General features: G+C 45.3%; 1 protein-coding gene across 1 annotated transcript in view; it reads right to left on the bottom strand.

Moving 5' to 3' along the window:
• Nucleotides 1-17,298, bottom strand: part of CABLES1 (Cdk5 and Abl enzyme substrate 1) — a 70,613-nt gene extending 53,315 nt beyond the window's left edge. Inside the window, exon 1 of the mRNA XM_053952874.1 lies at nt 16,775-17,298. Coding sequence (XP_053808849.1) covers nt 16,775-17,298 — 524 coding nt within the window. The remainder of the gene's footprint in view (nt 1-16,774) is intronic.
• Between the last annotated feature and the right edge of the window lie 9,545 nt (nt 17,299-26,843).

Here is a 26,843-nt window from a genome sequence, read left to right as displayed (position 1 = left end):
TATTGTGCAAAGTAGTCAAACACTTGGAGGTGGCAAGGTTTCACCAGGGAACACCAAATTATCTATCCTATTCTTAAACAGGAACAGTCAAGAGACACTTCTTTATGTCAATGAAATTTCAGTTTCCCAGGGCAACACACAAGGATGACACCACAACAGCCTGCCTCTCTAGGGCAGGCTTCAGGAATATTGCCTCCAGCTCTGCACTTAATGCAAATGTAGGAAAAACCACATGAAGCCATATCCCCCAACCACACTCACGATCCACATCTCACCACAGAAGTCTTGATCCCAAATCTCTGCAGCATTTTGAGATCATCCCAGCTATGGGGGAGGACAGGGAAGTGAAGAGGAAAGTGGGAGGAAGAAGGAAACAGCTGCTTCCCCTTCCCAACCTGGTATTTCTTCTGAAAGCTTTGATCTCCACTTTATACATCGAGTGTAACAGGAGATACTTTCTTTTCCTCTGTCCTGCAAAATGATAGACAAAAAAGCCTTACCCTCCTTTACTCTTGTAAATCATCTACCCTGTCCCTACCAGTTTTGCTGGGGAGCTGACGTGGCATCTTTTTCTGGGCTGCAGAATCCTATGCAAAGACAACTGTCACTCCCAGCATTTAGTTTTAATTCCCATTTGATGCCCAGTGAACTACTCCAGAGCATAACAAAAAGTCCATTAAACTTTCCACAAAAGCAAGTCTTAAATTTCAAAAATATTTATCTTGATCTCAAACATGCTCACTCTAACTTCTGACTCCATGGGCAAATGATTTGACAGATCATACACACATAAAAAATCAGAAACTGAAAGGAAATTCAGTAACACCAACCTCCCAAGCTATGGACTGGGAAGCTGGCCATGGAATTGCCTAATTTCACAAATATTCGTGAGGAAGTACGACTTTATTTCGATTCACAGATTACAGCAACAACTGGAGAGAAATTCTTATAAATAAGGCTCACAAGTTCAAGGGGCAGCTGTTTGTTCCAGCCCGACATTACATGTTGGAACAATCCTGCAGTGCAACTGCTCAGTTTTCAAGGTACTTTTACTATTGTCAGTAAATGTGTTATTGTCAAAGACTGTTAGGTCAACCACACCCAGGCATTTTAATCAGACACCACACAGCTGGATTCATACCCCAAAGCCAGGACTGTGGGCAGCTGTCAGCCCCACAGCCACCACAAAGCAAGCAGCTGCTGTTGGGACAAGTTTCAGCAAGAGCAGTGATGAGCTACTCACAGGCACTGCTGCCGGTACAACCACAAAACAGGTAATTCTGAAAAAGCTCCAAGCTGGATCTGAACATCTCCAGCAGGAGATGACACCCCATCTCACGACAAGTTAACAACCTGTTGGGGATTTGGCACGCCCCAGAGCAGCTGGCTGGTTTTGTTGTGACAGGCAATAGTGCCCCTGGGTCACATCCAGAAGAAGGTGTTTTTGAAACAGGAGGCAATTGCCTTGCTGCAAAAGAAAAGTAATTTTAAAAAGAAATAAAATCAGAAGTCTCTCCTGATGGACTCCAGTATCACAAGTTTTTGGGAGAAGAGAACAAAAGCTGTCCACACACCCAGGCCTTAACCTCAAATACCACTGGGTGGGTGGGTGGAGGATGCGAGAACAGAGCCAAGCAGCCAGAAGGATGCACAGTTCCCCTTGCATTTCTCTACACCCTCTCCTCAGGAACCACACTGCTGATCATTAGGGTGTGGCAGCTTGTTTTCCTTTTTCACATCTACCTTACCCTGGCTCCTGCTGTGGGAGATGCCAATGCAGAGGCAACTCTCCAGACAGCTCTCCCTGCTCCTGGGGCACACTGAGCTGCCCCAGCAGCTGCATTTTCCCGTGACAGCAGGACCAAGGAAGACACTAAAAGCAGCACTGCAATGGGCACAGTTGTTACCACTTCCATGGTGACATCCAGCATTTTCCAGAAAGCCTCATCTCCATGAAGACATATACAAAAAGACTCTGCATGTGCTTATGCTACATTCAGTATTCATTGCTGGAGTCTGTGAGTCTGAAAGTGGAAGGCATGAGAGACCTGTGACTCTGTTTAAACAACAAAAACAAAGCTAAAACATATTAAACATTCATGAATTTCTGTGAATCCTTAATGAATCTTATTTTCTGCCTTCTGTTATGTGGCTCTTTAGGGGTACTTTTTTTTTTTTTTTTTTTTTTTTTATCTTGAAAACTAGAAACTGTCAAGACGACAGAATGCAAGGGGATTAGACTGAGCATCTCCACCTCTTCTCAACAATCCACTGACTTTGAAAAGCCTCTACCATAGACTGGAAGACTCTGGAGCTGGAACTACTGGAATAACTTCCTCTGCCACAAAGATGGAGAGGAGACATAGGACCCTTTATCAGGTCACGTGACTCAGAAATGTTGCTAATGCCTCCAACCATCATGAAAAAACATATTAAAATCTTATGCAGAAAGAAAAGAAATAAAAGTTGAGTCCCTGAAAATGGATAATATTGATCTGGCTCCCCTATTCCATTCAATCAAGCTGCAGACTTCTGAAAGCTGAAAAAATTAAAATTAAATATGAGAGCAGAGGTAGACCTCTGTGCTGGCTTAACCCAGCAGCTATTTGAGTTTAAGGTGATACTTTGGGTTGTGAAATAAAATCTTGGAATTTTGAACATATTTGCTTCAGTGAGCCTCTCCTTTGGGGCCACTAATCCCTTTAATTGCCCCAAATCAGCTAGAGGCACCTTCAGGCAGAAAAAAATCTTTGTTCCATAAGCAGCATTACGCTGACAACAAAACCCTTAAAGGTAAAACCAGCTGAGGGAAGTTTGATAGCAGCTCATCATGTCTTCTTCGATTAAGTATATTAAAAAGAACCTAAAGCATGAAGTGCCTTGAAAAAATATCTCATTTTGACCCTACTTTGGATAAAAATGATTTTTTGTCACAGACTTCAGATTTAGTGTCCAGTACTCTCACAGGCTACATTCAGCTTTCAGTATTACAAGAACACCTCAAAACTTTCCCTCTAAGATTTTAAAATATACCAGCCTAGTAGTGCAAAGAAGTCACTTATACCAATAAATTGTTCCAATCCTGTAAAAACTCAACACACTTCAGTCGTCTTAATGAAGGTGCTAAATGCATGACTAAGATGCATTTCTGCAGAAACCTCAGCTGATGGGGCTCATGCTCAAATCAAAACTACAAAACTACTCAAATTTTACTATTTTAGGCAATGTCTTTATGAGTCAAAGGCAACAAATTACCTGGGAAAGTAAGGCTGAACATATCTGCAAGTGTTTGCAGGATCAGGCTCTATTTTTATACAGCCTTTTATCAATGACAAAAGCTAATTTTAAAAATCTCCTCATTCAAGAGATGACACTAAATATAATACAAGGTAGATTTACTTTATAATAGCCTTGAGGGTGTGCTAAAACACAGAAAAATCTATCTTTTAAAAAGGATTAAGGCATATTTTGATGGCACAGACATGAAATGCAGACCGAAAAACTCCAGTACAGACACTAATCATGTGAAATGGATAAACCTCATAATATCACACATCTTAGATCATCTGACTTGTGTGTCTGTCTGCATATTCAACATCACAGCCCCAAGCTGAAAAAAACATAGAAAAAAAAGATTCTTGTTTCCTGGTAAAGCTTCTTGCATTAAAGAACTGAATGCAGGGCAAAAGGCCCATTCAACAATGTGTCACAAAACACTTCACCACAGACCTAGGAGCTTTGTTGTGAGAGGAGAAAGGGAAAAAAAAAAAAGGATTTTGAACAATATTGACTAATGGGATTATGTATATACAACAGTTTCCCATTCACAACACCCTCCCGGGGAGCTCAACACAAGCTCAATTTTACCTGCGCCAGTAACAGTTACATCATTTTCTGACAGATATTAAGCCAACAGGGTACAGACCACAAAGCTGCTACCAAAAATACTTAATCTTCCACGGAGGATATCAGACAGGCAATTAAAGTAACAGTAATCCTCCCCCAAACATTACGTTTTATCATGTGTAAATGTACATCCGCAAATCTCTCTGCTTTAAGCCCATGAAACTTACACTTTTGTAGAGTATTTTTGATAATTTAAAGCTTTCAAATTATATGTAATGCAATACATGGGTAAGTAATACACAGAAAATAGTATCCTGATGACAATGTAACAACACATGAATACAAACTGTTCAGCATGCCTTTTGAACTTGCTTGCATACAAAATCTTTTCTGTGTTCATGTTAGAGAGTAGGGGTATAGAGAAAGAGGCCCTAAGACTGAGTATTTCTTCCCATCTTTTTAATATATGAACTAATTTCTCACCTAACCACAGCAAGCATACATTCTTTGAAGGTTTTTAAGAAAAATAAAGAAAAAAAATGGAGAATTTGGGAGTAGAACCGCTGCAGCTCTAGACAGGAAAAACAGTGTTTTAGCAACCAAAAAAACTTATTTGTGCACCTCACAAGGAGTAAATACAGCTATGAATACAGAATAAACATCCTTGATTGTACTAATAAGAACAAATATAATCTAGACACACAGCTATTGTTTGAAGAAAAGCACATCCAAAGCCTTCACAGTGACAACTCCAGCCCCCTGCCATGCTCCATCAGGCACCGCACAGCCTTGCAGACTGTCAGGACAATGTCAGCAAGGAAAGGGATGGTCACGTAATGGTCACCACCATGTGCCTGTGGTGAAGCTTTCCAGGGCAAGGAGGTGTCAGAAGGCTGAGGGTCCCCCACAGGTGGTGTTGTGGGGCAGTGAGTAGCACTACTGGGAGTGGTAGTTGGGATACTCGATCCTGACAGCAGGAAACCATCTCCAAAAATTCAGCAAGTAAAATGAGGGATGCAAGTGCTAACAAAGCAGCACTCAGCTACCTGTGACAGAGCAACAATGAGAACTGTGAAGATTTCCTTTCCTGGAAGGATCTGCTAACTGCTATTTGGATAATAGGAGATTCATATGCCTTTATTCTTTGTTTTGAAGCAGCAGGACCTTAATAATCTGTCCAGATATGGAACCAAAACCACACTTCTGTTGCTGTCTCTTCAACTGCCCGAGAACCCGCAGCATTTTCCGTCCTTCCCGGTAGTCCCTGCAAAGGAGGAAGGTTGAACAAAGTGCCACTATATGAGGGCCATGGCCCCCACAGCAGCAGGAAAAAAAAACAAAAACCAGATTATGCAAAACTTGCACTGTTTTGCTTCTGTCACCCTTTGCCTCCTCAGACCTGAACAATAATGAGCTTGTCTTGCATGGAGGAAAGGGTGGAATGGCTTTGTGCTTGGACGGGTCAGAACAGATAAATGCAGAGATGTGCTTGCCAAACCCCACTTGCATCTGGCTGGAATAAGGAAGAAACTCAAAGGTGTTTCTCACAAGGGTGAGAAGCTGCAGAGAGCAGCACCAAGAGAAGACCACAACCCTCCCCCTTTGTGCCTTGGTGTGGTTCCCCCGACAAATCTCTGGAGAGATACAACATGAAGGTTAATTTGGTAGCTACCTACATAGAAGTCACAGGTAATATTTTGCCATATTGCTTGCACTGAAAGTGAAATCAGCTTTTTTTATATTTTGTATAAAACTGGGACTGTTTATTTTCTTTTGATTAAAAAGTGAGCCCCCCTTGCCAGACCACACAAACAGAAACCACTACTTCCTCAGTCACTACATGCTCACATCTAAAAAAAGCCCTGGACAAGGGTAAAACCATGCTGGGTATGACATCAGACCTCTTACATTGATCAAGCTCACAAACTGCCATCAGCATGTGAAGGCAGTTTTGAAATTTTGAAATTTTGGTTTTCCTGTTTCACCTTTTCCACTAAACAGACAGGAAATATGTCTGTTAATGTGAACAACTGAATAAAAAAATGTAATATCAATTTTTTCAGAGTCTACCACATTACAAAATTAAAATCTAGAGAGCCCACAACTGACCAGTAAAAAGAAAACAGATCCCTCCCCATGTCACCAGGGATGTGAATCAAGTTTTCACTACCATAACCCCTCATCTTGGAAAGTGGACGTGAAGGTCAAGAGCCTCTCAAAAGATAAGTTTCTTCTAACATACGAAAATGACACAAAAAAACCAAACCAAACAAACAAAACAAACAAAAACCAGACAAGACCATGTTGAAATATTCCTGGGGAATCATACAAAAGAACTGCAACAATTGCAAGATAAGTGCCAGTTACACAAAAGAGTGTGCCACCCTTGACTGTTGCTATCACATTCATTTATCCAGTAAGATATTCGAGATATGCAATTGCTCCAAGGGTTGGAAATACTATCTCTGCACTTAAAATAGAAAAGACAGGCCTAATCCTGTTCTCATTTGTACCTGAGCAACCCTGCAATTAATTCAGAGGTTGGTCGTTTTCAGATGCCTTGATTTTTGCAAACAGGCAGAGGCTTACAAGTGCTTTTTCACGCCAGCCTCTTTGCTCTCAGCCCATCCTCCTCAAGGGAGTGAATTCCAATTACAATCCACACCCTTCTGCAGTGCCCTATTGCACTAAACAGGTCTTGGACTTGGGGCTTAGCTCCTAAGGAATATGGAGGAGCAATGGCATTTTGTATAGCACTGAGCACAGCACCGGTACTGCACTGGGAAAAACATCCTCGCTCCTGCTGCAATGCTACATCTTCCAGGAGAAGGAAGCCTGCAAGCTCACAAACACACTGTGAGAAAATACACATTTCCATTCACATCATCTATTCAACCTTCCCACAGAGCGTGAGGGCAGCAACAGAAAACACTGCCTTGAAAGTGCCTGTTCAAGGGTGCTGGCAAATTCATACAATTTGTGGTTCTTATTTTCAAACGCATCTGCTCAAAGCTGCTCCCTGTTGCACCCTAGCACTATCTTTGACTTGAACAGCCTTACATCAATAATGAAACTAATGAACACACAAGAAATGAGTATTTCTAATAATCTCTTTAAAACAAACAGAAGCAAAAAGCCTGGGACAATGAAGTCTGTTCCTCAAAACAAATGTGTGCAGTCACTTGCTACTTGCGAGGCTGCTCTTGAGTTCTGCCATACCTGGAGTGCCTTCTAAAATAGAAGAATATTTTATCTTAAGGCAAGTCATGCACATGGAAAAATACAGATTTTCCAAATAAATCTCAAAGGCCACAATGGAGGTACTTGACAGTGGCACTTTGTGTTCTGCTGTAAATAATTCTGCCTTTTTAAGCAACCACCTCTGAGCTGCCACTTCTGGATTAGCTTATGCTAAAAAAATGGGATTCTACAAAGCAGTGAACACCACCAATTAAAAATCAAGCCCAGTTTTACTTTAGGAAAATAGCCTCATAAAATTAAGGAGGTTCCACAATGCTGAAGGCAGAGGGTTACGTGAACTGTTTTTAAAAATACAAACACAACCCTTTGTGCTTTAAAGGCCACACTTCTAAGTCTATTAATAGCAGATGGAGAGTTTTCCACACCTTTTTACATAACCTGATGCAGCACCTGCGTGACACACCTACTTAAGCCATGAAACTGCACTTTGCACTATAGCACCTGAAAGCTGTTTTGCCTCTCTTCCTATTATCCAAAAAACATCTCCATGTTTTCCGTCAGAAATGGTATCATTCACTTAACTAAATTCAGGGAACTGCGGAGCGTGCTTGTAACTACCAAACCTCCTCAACTGTGCCCAGGTCCTGAGGTATCAAGATGGGTGTCTTCATTTTCAAGTAGCTGTCACCTAATAAGGACTTCACTCCTTGTTGTGCACATCCACCACACCCCATGGACACGTGGGCAATACTTCTGCCACCCAGCATTTGTCTGGGTGTAGCTGACTGCAACCTTGCCTGGAAAAGGAGGCAATTCTTCTCCTTTTATGTTGGATCTGTAGGTCCTAACAGAGGTGCAGAAGCAACAGGAAAATAAGTTTGACAAAACACAAAGAATGAAGTTGGTGAGTTAAAACCCCAGAAAGATATTTTCAAGACACATTTCAGACCACAGCAGACATCTAGCTTCTGCTTTACGCTCCACCCTTCACACAGGCTGAGTACAGTGAGGTGGGGACTGCAGGTTCCTAGAACAGGGAGCAATGTCCTGAACAGGGAGCAATGAGAGCTTTATGAACTGTAGGTATGGGCTGCACTTGTGCATATGCAAATGTCTGTACGTGACCCAAGCAGGCCTGAAGGCAAAGGGCCCTTCGTGACATTCACCTCCCAGCTCCCCCCTTCTCCATCCCTACATGTGCTGGGGGTACTGCGTGAAACCAGACAACCCTCCAGCTGCCACATGGTCCTCCCTCACTGCCAAAGGCATCCTGTCTCCCTAGGGCAGTGAGGCTCTGCTCTCCCCTCCTCCAGCACCATGCACCCAGGAAACTCAAATTCAGCAGCCCTCTTTCTGAGGCAGGCTGGCAAAGCTGTGCTGCTTGCACCCTTCTAAGGGCATACTACAAGGCTGGGGGTAGAATCCACTTCTCTGCTAGCAGCTGCAGTGGGCAACAGACTGCTCCAGTACTGTGAGTTCTCTCTGTGAAAAGCAATGGTAATCACGATGAAATTAAATCCATGCCACTCTGCCAGCATGTACACCTCCTGTCAAAAAGGGAGAGAGCTCAGGGTCTCTTGCCTTCTCCTCTCCCCTTTCTGGTATATGAACCTCTGTGTCATCCAACCTTGACAGAGGGCTGGGACATCTCCCTGCACTTCCATCCATGGCAGACCTACCAGAAACAATGATGGTGGAAATGCTGGAGCCTTCCACATTTGTCCATTCAATTTCCTCACCAGAAGTTACTAACCCTGTTAGCCACCTGCAGTGGCTCTTTCTTCATCCTGGAATGGGAAAGGAAATGATGCCCCACAGAAGGAAGAAGATAGAGAGAAACCTGTCACCAGCCTTCCCACACTACAGAAGACACAAGCAGCAAGGACAGCAATGGTGCCTGTGGTTGGTACCTACTGAGGCTGCACCACCACCACATCCCAGTATCACTTCTCTGTCCCTTGTGTACACAAAAAATCTGCAGGTATGACCTGAACAGTCATGGGTGAAGCCACATACAGCAGACAGCACATGGATGGCAGAAAAAAACAGCTTAATGCAAGCAGGCTGATAACCCAGTGGCACTGATGAATTCTTGGTGCCCAGCATCCTACCCAAAACCCAGAGAAAGGGAAAAAGCAAGCTCAAGAGCTTCATCCCTGTTTGTTTCATACAGCTCAGTTCCAGCTACATGGTGCAGAAAGAAGTCATCATAATGTCACCTTACAGATTTTTCCTGTTACACAATAAGAGGATTTTTTTCCCCAGAAAAATTTATGCTTATTTTGAATGCCTTTACCTACAAACTGATGTGCCTATGTCTGATTTGTCTTGACAGCATGTAGATTTGAAAACTTAATCATATTTACCTTGGTAATATGATTATCTCTAGGACCACAAAATGCAATCCATTGTTAACTGAAAAATTATTATAAACTTCTCTAGCTTTCTATTTTTTAATCCCACCAATACTATAGAGTCAAATCCCTGATATTGCAGAGATTTACTTACTAGCAAAACATCATACACTGGTGCTTGATTTATCTGAGCAGGTTTATATATAAATAAACATACAGCCCAGGATTTTCAGGATCTCTTGTCAGAGAGGACATACCTTCCTCTATCATCCAAGATGAGTGGAAAACATATTTCAATTGTGGTGAGTGAATATTTCCCCAAAAATTATACAAAATTGCAAGCCTGATCTATACACAGGGGGAAGCACCACTGCTTGCTAAGAACATAGCAATATTCATAGGTAAGGAGAAAGGTTATTTTATTTTTTTTAATACTTCTTCTAGTAAAGAAGATAGCCTTTGCTTCACTTCTCACTCACTTCTCAATTTTCCACAACAAAAAACCTTCCTTAGGCAAACACCCTGAAACACTGCTTCTAAAAGCAGTGCTGGCTTTGAAATACATCATGAGAACAGAAAATACATTTAGCATTGATGACAGGAAAGCAGTTGCTACAAACAAAATACAGCAACCCTTGTAAAAGAACCTCACAGCTCCTTAAATATGTATCCCCCTAAATCTGCATATTGCACACTGAAAAGCAAACTCCAAGAGTCCTAGAAGTTTCCCACTGGCACATCACATTTTCTCTGACTACTGTTAAATTTTCTTCTGCTAAACACTCTACCAGGCTCTCTATCCTACCCTTGCAGAAAAAAAAAAAAAAAAAAAAAAAAAACAACAAAAACCACCCAACCAAAACAAACAAACCCCACCCCACCAAAACAAAAAACAAAAAAAAACACCACAAAACCCCCAAAACTCCTGAAAGCCCTTCCTATGAAAACAAATACCATTCCTTAAATTTCTCAGCATGTTATTTGCAAACGACAGGCCAGCAAGCAGATACTCTCCATATGCCAAATTATGTCATTTCCATTTTCTAGAAAGAATACTTCTCACAGCAAACTGGCACGGGTTTTTTTCAGTTGGGTTGTGAAAAGAGCCAGCTCTGTGTCTTGCTGCACCTGCTGCGTTGCTAAGTCTGGTATCTGGTGGCAGCCCCACAGCCATCCATAGCAATTCTGGGTCCAGAAAAGAGTTTGTCATAAAGGCTGAGTACACCCCCAGAGGTACTGGCAAATGTTCAGGGGTGAATTCTGTGGATATTTGCATATAGATTTCTGTAGACACCAGCTTGTCCCATTTGCAAATAGAATCTGCTTTCCCACGCTTCATAAGGGAACAAGCTGGTGCCTACAGAAGTTTCAGTGCATCCAAGTCCCAACATATAAACCAAACTTCTGCATTTTTAGGTTAAATTATAAAGAGTAGCCTTTTCATTTGTGTAGTGGAGAACTTACACTACAAGAGTACTACAGCTGAAATAAGAGGGAAAAAATTAAAAGAAAATAAATAAATCAAGATATGGTTCTTCTCATCTTTACCTTCCATCATACTCACTGCACTACTGGGTCTCCAAACAGCCCACCTGATATCAACTTTTTTGAAACAAGGGAATCACAGAAATAGTAGAGGATTGGGTGTTTTTTTTCTTTTCAGAGAGCACACTTGGCAATCTCATATTTGTGTTTTAAGTGTTTTGAACTGTTCCAAGCTAAGCGGTATCTTCTGCCAGAAGAATTCTCAAAGTCATAATAATTGCAGACTAAAGCATACTTCATATTCAAAAGCTAACATCAAACTATGATCTGTCATTATCCTATTTATCTACTACGGAACTATGTTTTTGTGATGGTCTGGAGGGCTAGTGACTCACACAGCTGCTACCAATCTTCACCATTTCAAGGTGCTTTCAACACTACTATGGTGCAGACAAAAGCTGTGTAGCAGGCTTCTAAGGAAACGATCCAGTTTGGCTGCCTGCACAGGAGCTTTGCAGGTAAAGAAAAGGGTGAAAAGAAAGATCAAGTAGTGGAGATGCACCCACCACATAAGCAAACCTGCTGAAATTTGCTCCTTCTGCTCTCCTGACAGCTAATGAGGGGTCACTGCACACCAGCCAAGCACCTGCGTGGTATAACCACAGCACCTCCCATGGCAGGGCTGCACCTAGAAAGCTTTGAATTGGCAGCCAGTGAGGGCAAACAGGACTTTTCATATGTTACCAGCTCAGGTTTCCTCACAGGGGTTAATATGCACCCAAACCAGGTATATCCCTCTCACCTGTCCAGCTCTAAAGCTGCCTGACTCTGAAACCTACAGAGTCCTGAGGCTCTGGGAGACACAGCTGCCTCTCAGCATCTGCCCCTCTGTGAAGCTCTCTAATTAATTCCCTAGTACTCATGAACACCATGTTCTGTCCTGCTGTTCTACTCTTCAGAATTGACAGCAAAGGGGTTTTTTCCTTGTCTGATGAATATTAACCTTTTTTTATCTGACAGAGATGCTCACTAAACAGTATAATAAGAGCCTAAAATATGCCAGAGCAAATTTCTGCAGGATTTGTTTTTAAAAGCTTGTGTACTAAGGGAACAAGGGTGCTGCATCTATGGTGTCCATCCATGTGCGTGTCATCCTGCCCCAATCACTTCTCAACCACTGGTCAGCTTCAACTAACACCTGGAAGATGACCTCATTTGCACCAGTTTCAAAGGAAGAAACAGAGGGAGGCACAAACATCTGTGCCCTGAGTAAGGGAATTGGCTGGCAGAGACCAGTGGTGGTGAAAGCCGGTCCGTGCGACGTGGGGCTGGCCACGCTCAGCATGTGCACAGCTCAGGGAGCCCAGCAGCACCGGTGAGTGCCCCTGCACAGCTCTTGGGGAGCATGAGGACCCAGCCTCTCAGCGTGCTTGTGCCGAAGGACGTGGGTGTGCCCAGGACTCCTCATGTCCTCCTTAGTACTCATAGGAGATCCTGTACGCTGTGTGCTCCTTGTGAAACAGCCCTTATTACCTGAGTCTAAACCCTGCTGTTGAACATTCCCCCTTCAGGGAGGCACAGGAATTTAGCCTCCTGAAGCGACAGCTGAGGTCAATAAGCATCCCATTCTTTAGAGCCAGCAGCTATCAGTGGTACAAGGTCACACACCTAAGAAAAGACTTTGTTTAGCATTTGCACTTCCCATTGACTTCTCAGACCATTAAATCACTGTTTTCATGCTCTGCTTGTATACATCATGCTGAAACTCAGGCTGCCCAAAGGGCTTTAGGTTCAGTGAATAGCAGAGTGTCCATCACACACTAAAGGGCTGATGTGCTTCCAGTGGCTCACAGGCCACCTCCTGATGCTGGGATGACCCCATGGGGCAGAGGGTGCCCCCAGCTCTTTGTTCTGTTCCCCTTTCAGAACTCTGCCCGTAAGATACTTGTTTCTGAGAGACTCTTCTTTTGTCTCTTACATGATCAGTTTGGAGGCATCTTCTGCTGTGGGCTGAAACTGCACTGCCTGCCTGCCCAAGGCCATGGAGATCTGGATTCTGACCTCTCAGCCCTCCATCACAAATACTTAATGGCAGGATTCAGCATCCTGAAGGCTTCCTCCAGCAGTAACAACCTATTGAACTTTGCAAACCCTAAAAAAAGTCAAGCAAGTCAACCATTCCAGCATCTCCCTTCATTGCATCTCTCCAGAAGATAAATACCGAGGCCAAATGCAGCTCTGTCCTTTCTAATAGGTAGAAAGAAATTAAATTTTCACAAGCTTTACTAACTGTAAATTAATTTTAGAATTAATCGGGAAATGAGATATACTGTAGGTCAGTAAATTTTGAAGAAAAATCTATTTGGACCATGATAACCTCAGTGTCCTTCTGAGTGGACCTCTCCTCAGTGATTACTCAGCAGATACTCTCTCCTTGCTTCCCAGCACCTGCTGCTCCCAGAAGGAATTCTTTTGCCCATCTGCCTTCAAACCTGATGTAGTGACACAGACAAATGCAACTGTAAGCAATGTTTGAACTCCAAATCTAATCGCCAATTTGCTTCCTTAGCAAAACAGTAAAAAATCCAAAACCAAACAACACGAAAAAAAAAAGAGCATGTGCTTGTTTCTAAACACCTGACCCACTGGAAAAGGAAACTTCACACATGGAAACAGCAATACTTTTCCCAAAGAAAACTATGGAAAGACGAATTCTAGGCGTACACAAAACTGGGTACCTGTACCATCCCCTAATCCACAGGATGTGCAATTATTTTAAACCAGGGTTGCTGAAACCTGGTTTCACAGAACTTCTCACTAATTTCAGATTATTCTATTAAAATTAATTATAATTTTACATGAAAGAAACCCTGGCCCTAGCTTCTAATAAACTAATGTCCTTGTCCACCTATTCACCACAAATTGAAACAAACTCCTGCAGGAAGACAGGAGCCTTTAGCACCAACCAGTCAACTTCTGAACAAGCCTAATTTTTGCCATTTACATATAATTAAATACTAGCCTCCCAGCAGCTAGAAGCTCCATGCTCCTTTTTTGTATCGTTTGTTTCTTGTGAATATACATAGAGCACAAACCCAAACGACATTAATGATAACCTTGTTAAATATAAACTAGTATGCAATTAGACCAACTGCTAACACAAACAAAAAAGCCAGGGAACTCTGATTATATGTTCACAATGGTTTTTGAAAGCCAAATAAAAACAACAACATAAGGCAACCTGTCTCGCCTGATATTGTGACAGAAAAAGGTTTCACGTTATAACTTACGTGTCTCAGCACAAGGACTAGTCTGTCAAACAACTCCTCAAACTCAATTTCAAGCTCACTCACTGCAAGGAGAGCAGAAGGGTGGGAGGAAAGGCAGCCGGTGCACACGTGAACTACCAAAAAAATCTGATTTTCCTCTCTGCATCATCCTTCAGATGAGCTAATGCCTGTCCCTGGGCAGGTGCTGTGACTTTCAGCCTGTCGTCCTGAGAAGGGTTGGCTGTGTGCTGGGGATTTGGCTCCTTCCTCTCCATTAAGAGAGCAGCAGAAGGGCTGCTCGAACCCTCTGTTCTTGGGCTTATGCCAGCTCAGTGCATGCCTGTGATTTAACTTCTGTGCAGCCAAGGGTGAACCCAGCAATCAGAGCTCCTACCACACCTTTTCATTAGGAAGATGAGCCACTAACATTCTATGCGACCTCCATGGTCTGCAGCTGCCTGGTGTTTGAAAATATATACCTTTTCCAGAACAGAAACACATCTACTAAAGGCAAAGTCTGCTCCGGACTGCACACGTGCAGCATCATGACAGCCAGCAAAGGCAGGGGACATTACCCAGAGCTCTCCTGCACCAGGGCCAGCCTTAAGTGAGTGCTACAATGGAGAGCCTCATACTTGTCAGTGGAGTAATGAAAAGTCCCCACCACAAATGAATCTAGCTCTCAACAAAACAAAACAGCATGAGAAAACCAGCAGCCTGCATCACAAGAAAATATACAGCACAAATGACAGCTCTACAGGACTGGAGGAGCATCCTGGAAAGGTTTCCTTAAGTGACTTCCCTTCCCATGGTCTTGGGCTATCCATTCAGTTTGTTTGCATGCTAGCAGTGCAGCTGAACTTGCAAGATTCTGGATTTCTAGGTTGTAAACAAGAAGAGAAATTACCTTTCCCTCTTAAACGTCACTCTGTTCTAATGTAAAAAAAAAAAAAACCCAAATGAACAAACAAAAAAAAACCCAACAGGTTGTGGAAGGAAATGTTCAGGAAGTGGCAAAAAGGAGCAAGGGGAAAACATGACTGGAAGAGGAAGGGCTAAGTGAAGTGATACCAGTGAGATCTAAGCATCCTTCCCAGAACCAAGCACAGGATCATAGCATGCAAGAAACAAAAACCAAGGATGATCCCTGGGAATCAAGAAAAGTAATACTGGAATCCTGCATCAATAATGAACTCACTAAGTAGAAGGTCGAGAAGAACCCAGTCTCTTGAATGCTAAGTTCAAGAGCAGAAAAGCAATTCCCAAATCATGGTCTGTGGGTCACTTCTCCCCACAAGGCTGTGGGCAGAATCACATCACAGACTGAAATGCACAAGTGTGAGTGTGTGTGTGACACAGCTGTGCAGTTGATCCACTGAGCAATTAGAGGGTTGTCACTGCAGAAAATGTTTTGAGAGACACATGACTGGGAGAAGAAGGGTGGTAACTCACCAGCAGGCATGCTACTTGGGGAGGTGGGGCTCCCTCCAGCACCGCACCTGAAAAGGGGCTCAAAAAAGCCACCAATACAACCCAGATGGAAAGGGGGGGGGGAACCAAACGACAGTGGGGCATGCAGCTAAGCTTACTTTCCCCTGGAATACTTCCAATTTCTCCAAGCTGGTTGGTTTTGAAAGGGACTTTTCTACAGCGATCTATGCTCAATTACTCTTATAAACCCTTGCAATAACATGTGACTCAAAGTCTACCTATTTGTCCAAGGGAGAAACAAGGAGGGAGTGTGGCAAATGGGGAATGTGGGAGTGGCTGCCGATGTGAGCTTGGGGAGCACAGTCATTTCCTCCAGTTTCTTCCCCCCTCCGTCTTTGATATCTGAGTATGTTGTTGAGGAAGCGAAGGAAGGTGATTTTGTATCCACAGGCATTCGCACAGATTTTTACATGATTGCACCTTCTTAGCCAGAAGTCTCAGCTTGAGAGCTGAAGCAGGTGAGGTTGTTCCTTTGAGAATTAAAAGGCAAAAGAGTACCCGGCGGCAAGAAAACTACCCAGAGGAACAAAGTGCTTGGAGATAAAGAGCTTATTTAGGGTGGTAGCGAGACGCTGCTTAAACCATGCGCTCGCACAGTAATCCGTGGATTTCAATGCAAAGATTTCCTTTCCCCTTGTGGGCTACCAGATCTGGCTACAGCTCACTTGACTCAGAGCCTGTTCTCAGTCTGCTGTCTAGAGGACAGGCAGCACGCCGGGCTGAATCCACCAGCAGTCGGGAGAGCGGGGTGACAGCCGCTGCGCAGCTGGGCTGGGCTGCGGCGGGGCACGGCGGCTGTGCAGCCGCACGCCCGCACTGCTGAGCGGGAGAGAAACTTTCAGCTACTCGCGCTCAGCGAGCGACAGGCTGCTGCCGCCCGGGAGGCTCGGGCACCTCCGCTGACCTTCCACTGCACGCTCGCACATCCCTGCCGCTGCTCCCCCGGCCGGACGGCAGCGGAGCCGGCCCCGCGGGGGGAGGCTCCCGCCCCGCAGCTATCGGGCCTCCCTCACCACGGCTTCCCCCGGCCGCCCGGCGGCCGTGCCCGCCCTTACCGAGCCCATCGCCATCCTGCGCATCCCTCATCCCCGCACGCCGAGCATCCCTCATCCCCGCGGCGCTGCTTACCGGGACCGCTGCAGCTCGAAGGCGGCGGCGGGGCCGGGCTGCCCCAGCTCTCCGCTGCCGCCGATGCTGCCCTGGGGGCTGGTGCGGCCGAAGGGCGCCGGCAGCACCCCCGCCGTGAAGGAGTTGAGGCGGCCGCGGCTGCCCGCCGCCGCGGCGCCCAGGAAGACGGCGGGCGGCACCTGCACCGCGGCGAAGGCGTCCTCCTCCTCCTCCTCGTCTTCCTCCTCCTCCGGGGGCTCGGCGGGCGCCGCCGGGGGGCTGCCCAGCCGCGGCGGCGGCTGCGCCTGGCGGGGCCGGGCGGCGGGGCCGTCGTTGCCCGGCGGCGGGGGCCGCCCGTCGAGGGAGATGCTGGTGAGGAAGGAGAGCGCGGCCTGCCTGCGGCGGGGGTCGCTGCGCGCCGGCGGCGGCGGCTGCGGCGGCCCCGGCGGCGGCTGCGGCGCTTTCCTGGGGCAGGGCTCCGCCGGCGGCGGCAGGGGCCCGGCGGCGGGACTGCCAGGGCTGGCGGCGGTGGCGGCCGCCGCCATTGTCGGCCGGCTCCCCCTCCCCTCGCCGCTGGCCGGGCGCTGCCTCTCGCTGCCGGCCCGTCAGGCGGGCGGGCGGCGGGGCATGGGCGCCGCGGTCCCTGCGGGGTGCATGGGGGTGTCGAGGGGTGCGCTCCGCCCGGCCGCGCCGCGCTGCCCCGGGCCCCTGCCGCCCGCCCGCTCCGTATTTATAGGTGCAGCAGCCGCGCCGCCGAGCGCCCTGTGCAATAACACGGCAATCACGTGTGGGAAACGGGGCGCTGGAGGAAAACAAAAGCCCGGCCAGCAGCCCGGAGGAGGAGGAGGGAGAAGGGTGGGTCTCGGCGAGCTCCCTCCTTTCAACCTCTCTTTTTTTTTTTCTTCCCTTTCACCCCCTTCCCTCCTCCTCCTCCTCCTCCTCTTTTTCCCTTCCTGGATGCGTGGGGGCGGGCGGGAGCCGGGGAAGGTGGAGTCTGTGCCCGTAGTACTCGGCACATGGCCCTCGGAGCCCGGCACAGACCTCTCCGGACCCAGCGCTGCTGCTCGGCTCGGCCCGGCCCGTCTGCAGCACTGGGAGCGGCACCGGGATGCAGCCGTGCCGTGCCAAGCTGCCCTGGCGCTGTCCGCTGGTTTTCCCGGGTGGGGGCTGGTGCCCGGGGCAGGCGTTGGTAGTGCCCGATGGGCACGGAGGACACTCGGGGACGGGGAGCGGCCCTTGGGGATGCGCTTGAATGCCGACAGTGCGTTCTGCGATGCGGCAAGCCTGGGCTGTCCCGGTACCTGCTGCCCCTGCTGCAGTCTGAGGCGTGCGAGTGACTCTGTCTGCAAGTAACATCTCACGGGTTCCCTAAAACATTAAAGCAACCTCCTCCCCAGCCTTTCCTTCAACTCCGTCCCCAACCCTTCCCTCTCTCCTGCAGCAGTGAAAGCACATTTGCTTTGCTCTTTCCATATAGCCCAAGCCCCAAATATCTGTATTCGTGTTGTCCCAAAGTGAAGGCTGTTGAGCAGCTGACTGCAGGTCTGCCTGCTGCCTCTGTCTGCAGCTGTGGCTCGCGAAGGTGGGCGGCCAGTCCACCTCAGCATCCAGCTCCTTCATTCCTTCATTACTTTATTGTGATCAACCCAACCGTGCTACAAGCGTGCTTGTCCTGTGATGATAATTTCATCAACAGCTTATGTAAGGGTTGGATAAGAGATACATACAAACAGAGGAGCATATGGTTGTCGCAAGATAGCAACACGCACTTTCTTCATAAAGCATTACAATGGCTTGTATTGCATTCCAGTTATAGCTGGTGGATGACTCACAAGCCATCCCAAACTGTCACAGAATATTGTGATGTCTCCTACAATTTTATCAAAACCTTGCTAATTTGATGATTAGAAAAAAAGATTGATCAGAAAGGAGAACCCGAAGCCATTGTTAGAGGAAGCTATGGACCCAGGTATGTGTTCCTCTCAAAAGTGATATTTTGAACATTCAAAGATCTTAGAATCATGCTCTGTGACTTGGATTTACTTCTGAATCTTTGGTCTCTACTAACACTAAGTACCACAACCCCCAAATTTAGGCACCAAGTCTCTGGGGTGTGCTACTTTTTTGGTAAGGGACACTGCATGGGCAGCGTCCTGAGCAGGAGCAGTGAGGAAGGGAAGGGGAAATGATGGAGGAAAGAGATGTTTTCCAGATCACACCTTCTTAGAGACGTAGGTAAGTGCTATTTTGAGATGGACATTCTCATTTCAGTCTGCTCTCTTGACATATACACTGATTTTGTCTTTCTTATCAGAGGGTACTTCTATGCCTGTCCCTGTGGCATGTCAAGGATGGATCATTTGGATGGAAAGTGGGTAGGCCAGAGTGCTAAACTCTCCTCCCCAGAGAAAAGCCTAACTGACATGTCCCATCTATTGGAAGGATGCTCTGTACCCCTGTGGTTGCAAAGTGGTTCCTTCAAACTTCTGTTTTGGAGAGGAAGGCTGAGGAATTTCAGGCCTGCCACCTTCATTTGATGGCAATGCCTTTTCCTGACCAACTGGCAACCAGTGAGATGTCAGGACACTGATGCACTTGGCTCCTGTGGACGAGTTCCAGGCTTCTTCTAACAGTTCTAAAAGAGTTCAGGACTTTTTGGAGGAGGACTCCTGGGTCACAGAAAAATATCACAGCTCTGTAGCCTGGCAGTTGGTATGTTACTGAAGACTTACCCCTGGTCTAGGGACTACTACCAAATGTTAAATAGGTTATGGAACTCAGGCTTCCCACCTTAGAACCGAGTAAGATATACCCTGGGATATTTTCTTCCTCTTGCATTTCTGAGGGGCAGCAGCAGCAGTGTGTATTTTCCTCTGGAGCTCAAAAACTTCTGTATGGCAACCGAGTGCTGGTGTATATTTGCCAAATTCAGCTTCTCATAGAACACAGGTCTGGGAAAGAGAACCACCACCAAAATGCCAGATGGGGTTCCAGAGATTGGTTTAACTTAGGACATTTTTTATGATTGCAGAAGTGTGCACTCCTTTCACAAGATTACTCTTGTCATGGGATAAATTTCTATCTGTTGGAAGCATTACTTTAAATGAAGCCACAACTTCTGTTCTGGAGCTCCTCTACAGCTGACCCAGAGGGAAATGTTACCCCTTCCCTTGTCCACGTGTGCATCCGAATGATTTTGGCACCCGAATTCTACAAAATCATTTTTTACAGTCTCTGCGATCAGGAACACTTCCGTGAATGGTGAGCCTATCAACCTCCTTGCATCAAAATTAGAGTGGTCAGGACAGATCCTAGGTCTTTCCAGGCCTGGCTCATCCAGCTGAGCTCACTTTGTCACTTTGCAAAGTGCTTGTCTGTGCCCACTAGCCTAAATACTCCCATGAACCCAAACAGATGCTCATGGTCTAATATGCACAAGCTGCCTCTGGGGGATACTGTCTTTTCCAAAAATCACACTGAAGGTTGGTTAAAATAGCTCTTCTATTGCAAGTGAAAATAAACTAATTTGAGAAAGCCATATACAAGAAGAAAATAACTTTTCCAGTCTGAAGTGAACCTATTTTTTGATAATGACTGGGGTACCACAGTACAAAGATAATTGGCACATTAGAAATACCCGGTTCTCTAGACCTATTTATACATTTAGTAGGAAATTTAAGTTAATGTGCACAACATAATATGAATTTTTTTCCAGTTACTTATGTCCTCTTGATCTTTGCTTAGCAAAACTTTAGGTGAAAGCATGAGCTATAGAAGTCCTGTGTGCTGGAGGATATGTGAAAATGTTAAACAAATTGATTTTGCTGGTTGAAATTTTTTCTGTTTGATGGAGAAGCAGTGGTTGACTGGAGGAAATAGCAAAGTTGAAAGGAAAACCAAAAAGGCACATTCTGGAAGCTTGCTTCTGTCACTGTTTTTTCAATCATTTCCTTCTCCAAGTTCTCTTCCAACCAATCAGCTCTACCCAAGTGCAAGTAAATGTTTTTATTTCAGAGGTCACAGGCTTATGTAAGCGGTTGGATGACAAGTGGTAATGGGAGTGATGGAGCATGATGGCTTTTTCACCCAGTGCACCAAGACGTGCAAGAGAGACTCATCGGTTGTGGGTGTTCAGAGGTGGCATGGAATTTGGGGGTCCTGTTAACACAGGTGGTGGAGAGGCTTTCTTTGTTGAGATTGGAGAGGGTGGAGAGTGTTTGGACAAAACACTTTTTTGACAAAAGCTCAGCAGTTTATCTTTCTGAAGAATGGGATTAGAGAAACAGTGCCTCCACATACCTGCCCTCAGAGGAAAGTTTACGCATGTAGAATCCTCATGTTGTCTTTAGTTTAGTTTAAATGGTGTGAGTGCTGCTGCAAGGCAAGTGTGTGGACAGCAGGATATGAAAAGCCAGCCAGAAAGGCCACAGACCTTGAGCTAAAGTTAGGGTCCTGAGTAGTTTGTCCGGACAAGCTTAAAAATACCTTTGCAGGTGAGTTGAAAACTTCACCCAGGATTTGAGTTAGAGGCAAGATTTGTGTTATACTGAGAGTTAACTCTGCGAGAATAACCGGTCCTGAGTCACCAGTGTGAGTCACCAGGCTAGTCCTTGAGTGGCTTCTGCACAGTGCTTGCCTCCTTTGGGGACAAAAACAAGTTTTTTATTGTCACTTGTAATTGTTAAGAGCTGCAAGACCTAGACAGCTAGGGGAAGAAAGAGCAAATGAAATTGGTACTTGTAATTTTGACAGTCTTGTTTTCTGACTGTCAGGCTCAGTCAGGTAACGCTGTTATGCGAAGTTCAGCAAAGATGTCTGGTGATAATGCTCCTGTAGGTGAGAAGAGAGATCATTATTACCAGTGGTCTTGGATATCACTATCAGATCCCCATAGCCAGGCAGAGTGCACGTAGCCTGTGAGTACTCTAATCTTGCTGTGCAAGACTTTGGAGAAACAATCAAATCCAGTCTTTAGAAACACTTTCTTTTTCCTTTACTTTGCAGAAGAGAATTGCACTTCAGAAGGAGAAAGCTGCTGTAGCATTAGAGAAAGATTTGGAATGTGAATTTAATAATCCTTCTGTTTAGAAGGAGTGTCTGGAATAAAAAAAGTTGGGGGCGTTGGAACAAATTTCACTGAGAGCCATAGTTAAGAATGGAAATTGGATAAAGACAGTACAAATTCTTTGCAAAAGACTAATACTGCATCTGGATAGCAAGACCTGTTTTAGTGCCAGGCCCAAACCTTCAGTCTGTTGTAAATTTAGCCTGATTCTCGGAAATGCTAAGTGCTTGTGCTTTTCACTGGTGATTTTTGAGGAGTCTGAATGTTTTGCTTGTTAAGGGTCACCTTTGCTAATTGAAAGGTAGAATTTTGACACTAAGAGTGTCGCCTTCTTGGAAAAGCAGTGTTCTTTGGGTAGGATTGGTCCATGCTTGCCTCTCTGTGCAGAACTTCATTTTGCTTGCATCATTCCAGGGTAGGTGCCAACATCACCAAGTTGACATGAAACCAAGTTCAAATGCAGTAGTGAGAAAGTGAGAGAAATCTGTGAGCACTGACCGTCATGGTTGGAGTGGTGTGTGTGATTGTGGGGCAGAACCCACAGACAGAAGCAGGTGCCCTCAGCAAAGATGAAACAGTGTCTCCTCAGATCAGCTGAGGCGTGGATGGTCAGGGCACCCAACCTGCCAATTATTTTGGATGTCAGAGGTGTGGCATGCATGGTGTTTGTATTTGTGTTGAAGAGTTCCTGAGATCATCAGTAGCTGGTAGTGCACACACAGGTGGTAGAACCAATTTGATAGTTGTTTATGTCTTAAAGAATTTAGGGCATTCTAGTTAAGTCAAAACTGGCCTCTGTATCATTACTCCAACTTATTGCTCCTTCACTAAGGATACTTAATATTTTTCATTTCTAGATCCATGCTAGATCCGATTCAGGTCAAGCATTTCTTGGAAAACTGGTCAAAATGGTTATGCGAGCTCCAAGGGCAAGACCATGAAAAAACATATGCATGCACATGGCAGGGGGGCTGAGGGCTTGCACATCCAGCATGGATTCCTCCTCACTTCCTTCTTACATCCTTGAATTTTTAAAGTTCCTCATTCAACTTAAGCTGGCTTTGAGGTTTTTTGTTGTTGCTGCTGGTTTTTTTTCACTTTATATACTATTGGATCCCTTAAAGATCCACACTACACCAGAAGCTCCGTTTTACTGGGTGCTGCTAAAATACTCTCCCATGTCTCAGTGAGCTTGTAGAATAACTAGACAAAACAAGGAAGGTGGCCATGTAGGAACTGCAACTGGAATGTGGCTGTTGCTGGCTCCTGCTGGCTCCTACTAGAGTGATTAAATGGGAACAGGGCCACATAGCTCCTCCCTCCCTTGAAAAACAAAAACTGTGGACATTTGTACAGAAAACAACCCCTGTTTCTGTTTGTCCTTGTCTTCCTGCAGTTTTCTTCTTTGAAATCAGAGTTTGGGTTTTGGGGTTTTTTTTAGTGTCATGAGTTAACATAGGCATGAAGTTCAAAATGGAGTCATCTTTATTGAAACAAGGAAGGGGCAAATGTCCTGTTTGCTTGGAAATCACCTTAGGCAGTGGTGTAAATAAAAATCAACTTCCAACTGCAGTAGAACGGAATGACTCGTTGCTAAGAAGAGCTGTTTTAAGGTTTTCATTAAGTGACAGCAATGATTTATCCTGTTCTTTACCATTCTGAGGCAATTTGGAATCAAGTACAGAGTCACTGCACATTAAGATTTCAGAGGGAAGCCTGGAAGAACATCCGTCTTTGTCACAGTGTCTGTTAATTTTTAATTGCCTCAGGATAATTTTAAAACAGGCTGCAGGTTTCTGAAACATTCATGTCAGCAAGTCTTTCAGTTTGCTGGTTGCTGAGGGTAAGAAAAACCTCCAGTTCACAGGACAGTCAGACCAAGGAGCTGGATGAGAAGGAAAATGCTGTTGGCACCTTCTCAGACATGGTCTTCAGTGAGTAAAAACACTAAATAAATAGAATCTAAAGTTCCCAGAGAGACATGTTGGTGGAGCATTTCAGAGACTCTCCTACAAGTTCAGCTCGACTGGAAATGTTTAATATCCAAGAAAAAGGAAAAAAAAAGGTTCAAACGATTTTTTTTCCTCCTCTTGAAAATATTCAAGGAGTGTGACTCCAAGGGGAACACAGGAAGCAAATGAAAACTTCTGGTGGCAGAAGCTGGGTTTTTGTGTTCAGCTTTGTGACGTTTTCCAGTCTGCAGGCAATACGATATCCCATGAGCACCACACTTAGCTCATTCCAAAATTTCAGGAAAAGTTTCAGAGCCATTTTAACTTTGGAAGATCCTCAGTGGGTAGTGCTCATTGCAGGTTGGTGTGGAAAGCTTGCAGTCAGAGGGGAGAAATAAAACCTGCGCCTGCATCTTTGCGGTCTGTCACCTTGGACCACCTGCATGGGAATCCCAGGGTCTGCAGCCACTTTACCTTGCCCCCAGGATAGGGCACAGATCCTGCCTGGATCCCCTAAGCAATATTCCCAGCTAAATATTTGCCACTGGCAAATTTCCAACATGATAAACCCCAGCCAGGTCAGCTCTGCCTCTGTTCCAGGGTGGTCAGAAAAGCTGGCACAAGTGACTGGGCTCCTGAGAAGGAAGGTGAAATGGCAGTGACTTTGGTGGCAGGGGAGTATGGGTCCAGCCTCAGCTGGCTGAGTGGGAGGAGGATGATGGGCAGCTTCTCTCTCCCCAGACCTGTGAAGTTGCCAAAGGCTGTGCACCTCTGATCTGGCATGTGCCTGGCTGCAGTTCTCATCACAGCCAGGCCAAGTCACAGGCTTCCCATCACAGCTTTCCAGGGGTCTTTCACTGCTCCCTGCTGCCCTGGGCCATGGCTGTGGCGCTCACGTGGGCTGCTGCCTCCACTTCCCAAATCCTCCCGCTTGCCTTCATGTTGCAATGGGAGGGAGTCCAGCCACCTGCTGGAGGAGCAGCAAATTTACCTCCAGAGGAATGGCCATGGGTGCACAGTGGGGTCTGCCAGGACCAGGGGGGTGCCTGTGCGGTGGGGATGTCTTACTGCCATTGCAGGGGAAAACAGCAGCTCAGTCCTATCCCCAATAACCACAGCTTGACACGTACATGTTTTAAATTGTCTGATAGCAATTAAAGCTGCTAAAATTTGGTCTAAACAGGATACATTTTGCATGTTTTGGCAGGAAAGTTTTGTAAGCAACAAATGGAAATTGCATAAATGGAAAGGCAATCCCCTGGCAAGACAGATCCAAAGTCTTCTGCTTTCTCTGCTCAAATTGAATAGCACCTTGGTGTAATAATTTTTATGTTGAGATCAATGAGGTTGTTAAATAAATTAAGCATTCAAGTGTAGTAGAAAGTAAGGGAAGAGAGAGATAGCATTTAACTTGAAAGACTAAAATTCATGCTTCCTTGAGCCCCAAGGAAAGGATAAATCCATTAAGTTGTGAAGAAATGTTACCTGGGAAGAGTAAGACCTGGAAAGAATCTGATCCATCCTAAAGCTTATGACAAAATAAAACTTACTTAGGGACCAGAAAGGAAAAGGAAAGAAATGGCAATGTAGCAGGAGGGTACAGCACTCCTGGCATGGCTTTTGGTACATACTTGGTGCATCTGCAGGTGTCTCTGTTGGGATTTTTGACACACTGGTAATTCCTTCTTCTAAAGTAAAAGTGAATATTTTAGTTCTAATTTACTGCAATGTCTTTGAAGATGGCTGGTTTTTGGGCCAGTCCCTCAGGAAAAAGAAAAGAAAAAGGAAATAGTTCAGATACAAAGCAAAAAGAATTAACAAGATTTTTGTTCTGTGTGTGTGTTTGTATATATATGTATATATATCTATTTCACTTTGCCCTGTGGGCATGTAATTCCAACTAGATATAGTAGGACATAATACATACACTCAAACCAGAGCAATAGAAGGAATACATATCAGAATTATTGTGCTGGCTGATTTTGGAAATGTTTGAGCTGTCTCCATGTGGCCAGTGTGGCTGTGTTCCTATGGGAACAAGCTCCTTCAAAGCAAGAGGGTTCTATATGAAGAGTACAAAAATCCTGGCTAAAAACTTGGTGTTTAGCACAAAATTAAATATTCTGTCAATATGAAGTATTCTGCAGTATTCTAACTAAATTCACTCATTTTCAAAGCTAATTGAAACAGTTCTTTTCTACTCTGCCAATGAGGCAAGATGCAATCAGTCACATTCAAACCATCATTAGGACTAATTAGGACATCCTAGGCAGTAAAAGCTTGCTTGCACCCTTCATGCAACCACAATGTTACTTCTCAGAGCTGCAGTCTAGTGATGCTATCCCTTTTGAAAAGCACCTTACTGCAGGAGTAATCCCATAGGCTTTAATGGGACTACTGCTTGATTTAAGTACTGTTCTGTGGGAGGGAGCACATTGGAGTCTGGCTTCAGGTTAATGTTTGCCCTAAAAGCATATCTCTTCTGAAAAACAAGGTCTTGTGTTGCATATTTTAGAGTGTTTTATGTTGTCTTAATGTTGACTTATAGCGGGAACAATGCTTATAGAAGAAAACTCTGGAACTTCAAAGCTCTCTTGAATATTATAAACACATCATGGGATGGGTGAGCAACTGCTCACAGCTCAGGTGCAAAGGGTTACAGTGAATGGGGTGACATCAGACTGGTCAATCCCCAAGTGTATGGAGTTTAACAAGGGCAAGTGATGGATTTTGCACCTGGAACAGGGCAACCCTGTATTTGTGTACAAGCAGGAATGAAACTCTGCAGAGTGGTGCTGTGGAAAAGGGACATGAAGGCCTTGGTTGATGGCAAGTTGGATATGAGGCGGCCACGAGGGCCAGCCATGTCCTGGGGTGCATCAGGCACAGCATTGCCAGCTGGGCGAGGATTGTCCTGCTGTGCTCTGCACTGGGACAGTCTCACCTTGAGCCCTGTGTGAGCACCACAACATATGAAAGTTACAAAGCTATTAGAGAGCATCCAAAGGAGGCTCTAAAGAGAAGGACCTAGAGGGGAAGCTGTACAAGGAGTGGCTGAGGTCACTTGTTCAGC

The sequence above is a fragment of the Vidua chalybeata genome, chromosome 1 (genome assembly GCF_026979565.1).
Source record: "Vidua chalybeata isolate OUT-0048 chromosome 1, bVidCha1 merged haplotype, whole genome shotgun sequence".
Classification (NCBI taxonomy): domain Eukaryota; kingdom Metazoa; phylum Chordata; class Aves; order Passeriformes; family Viduidae; genus Vidua; species Vidua chalybeata.
This window is presented reverse-complemented; position numbering and strand designations above follow the sequence as displayed.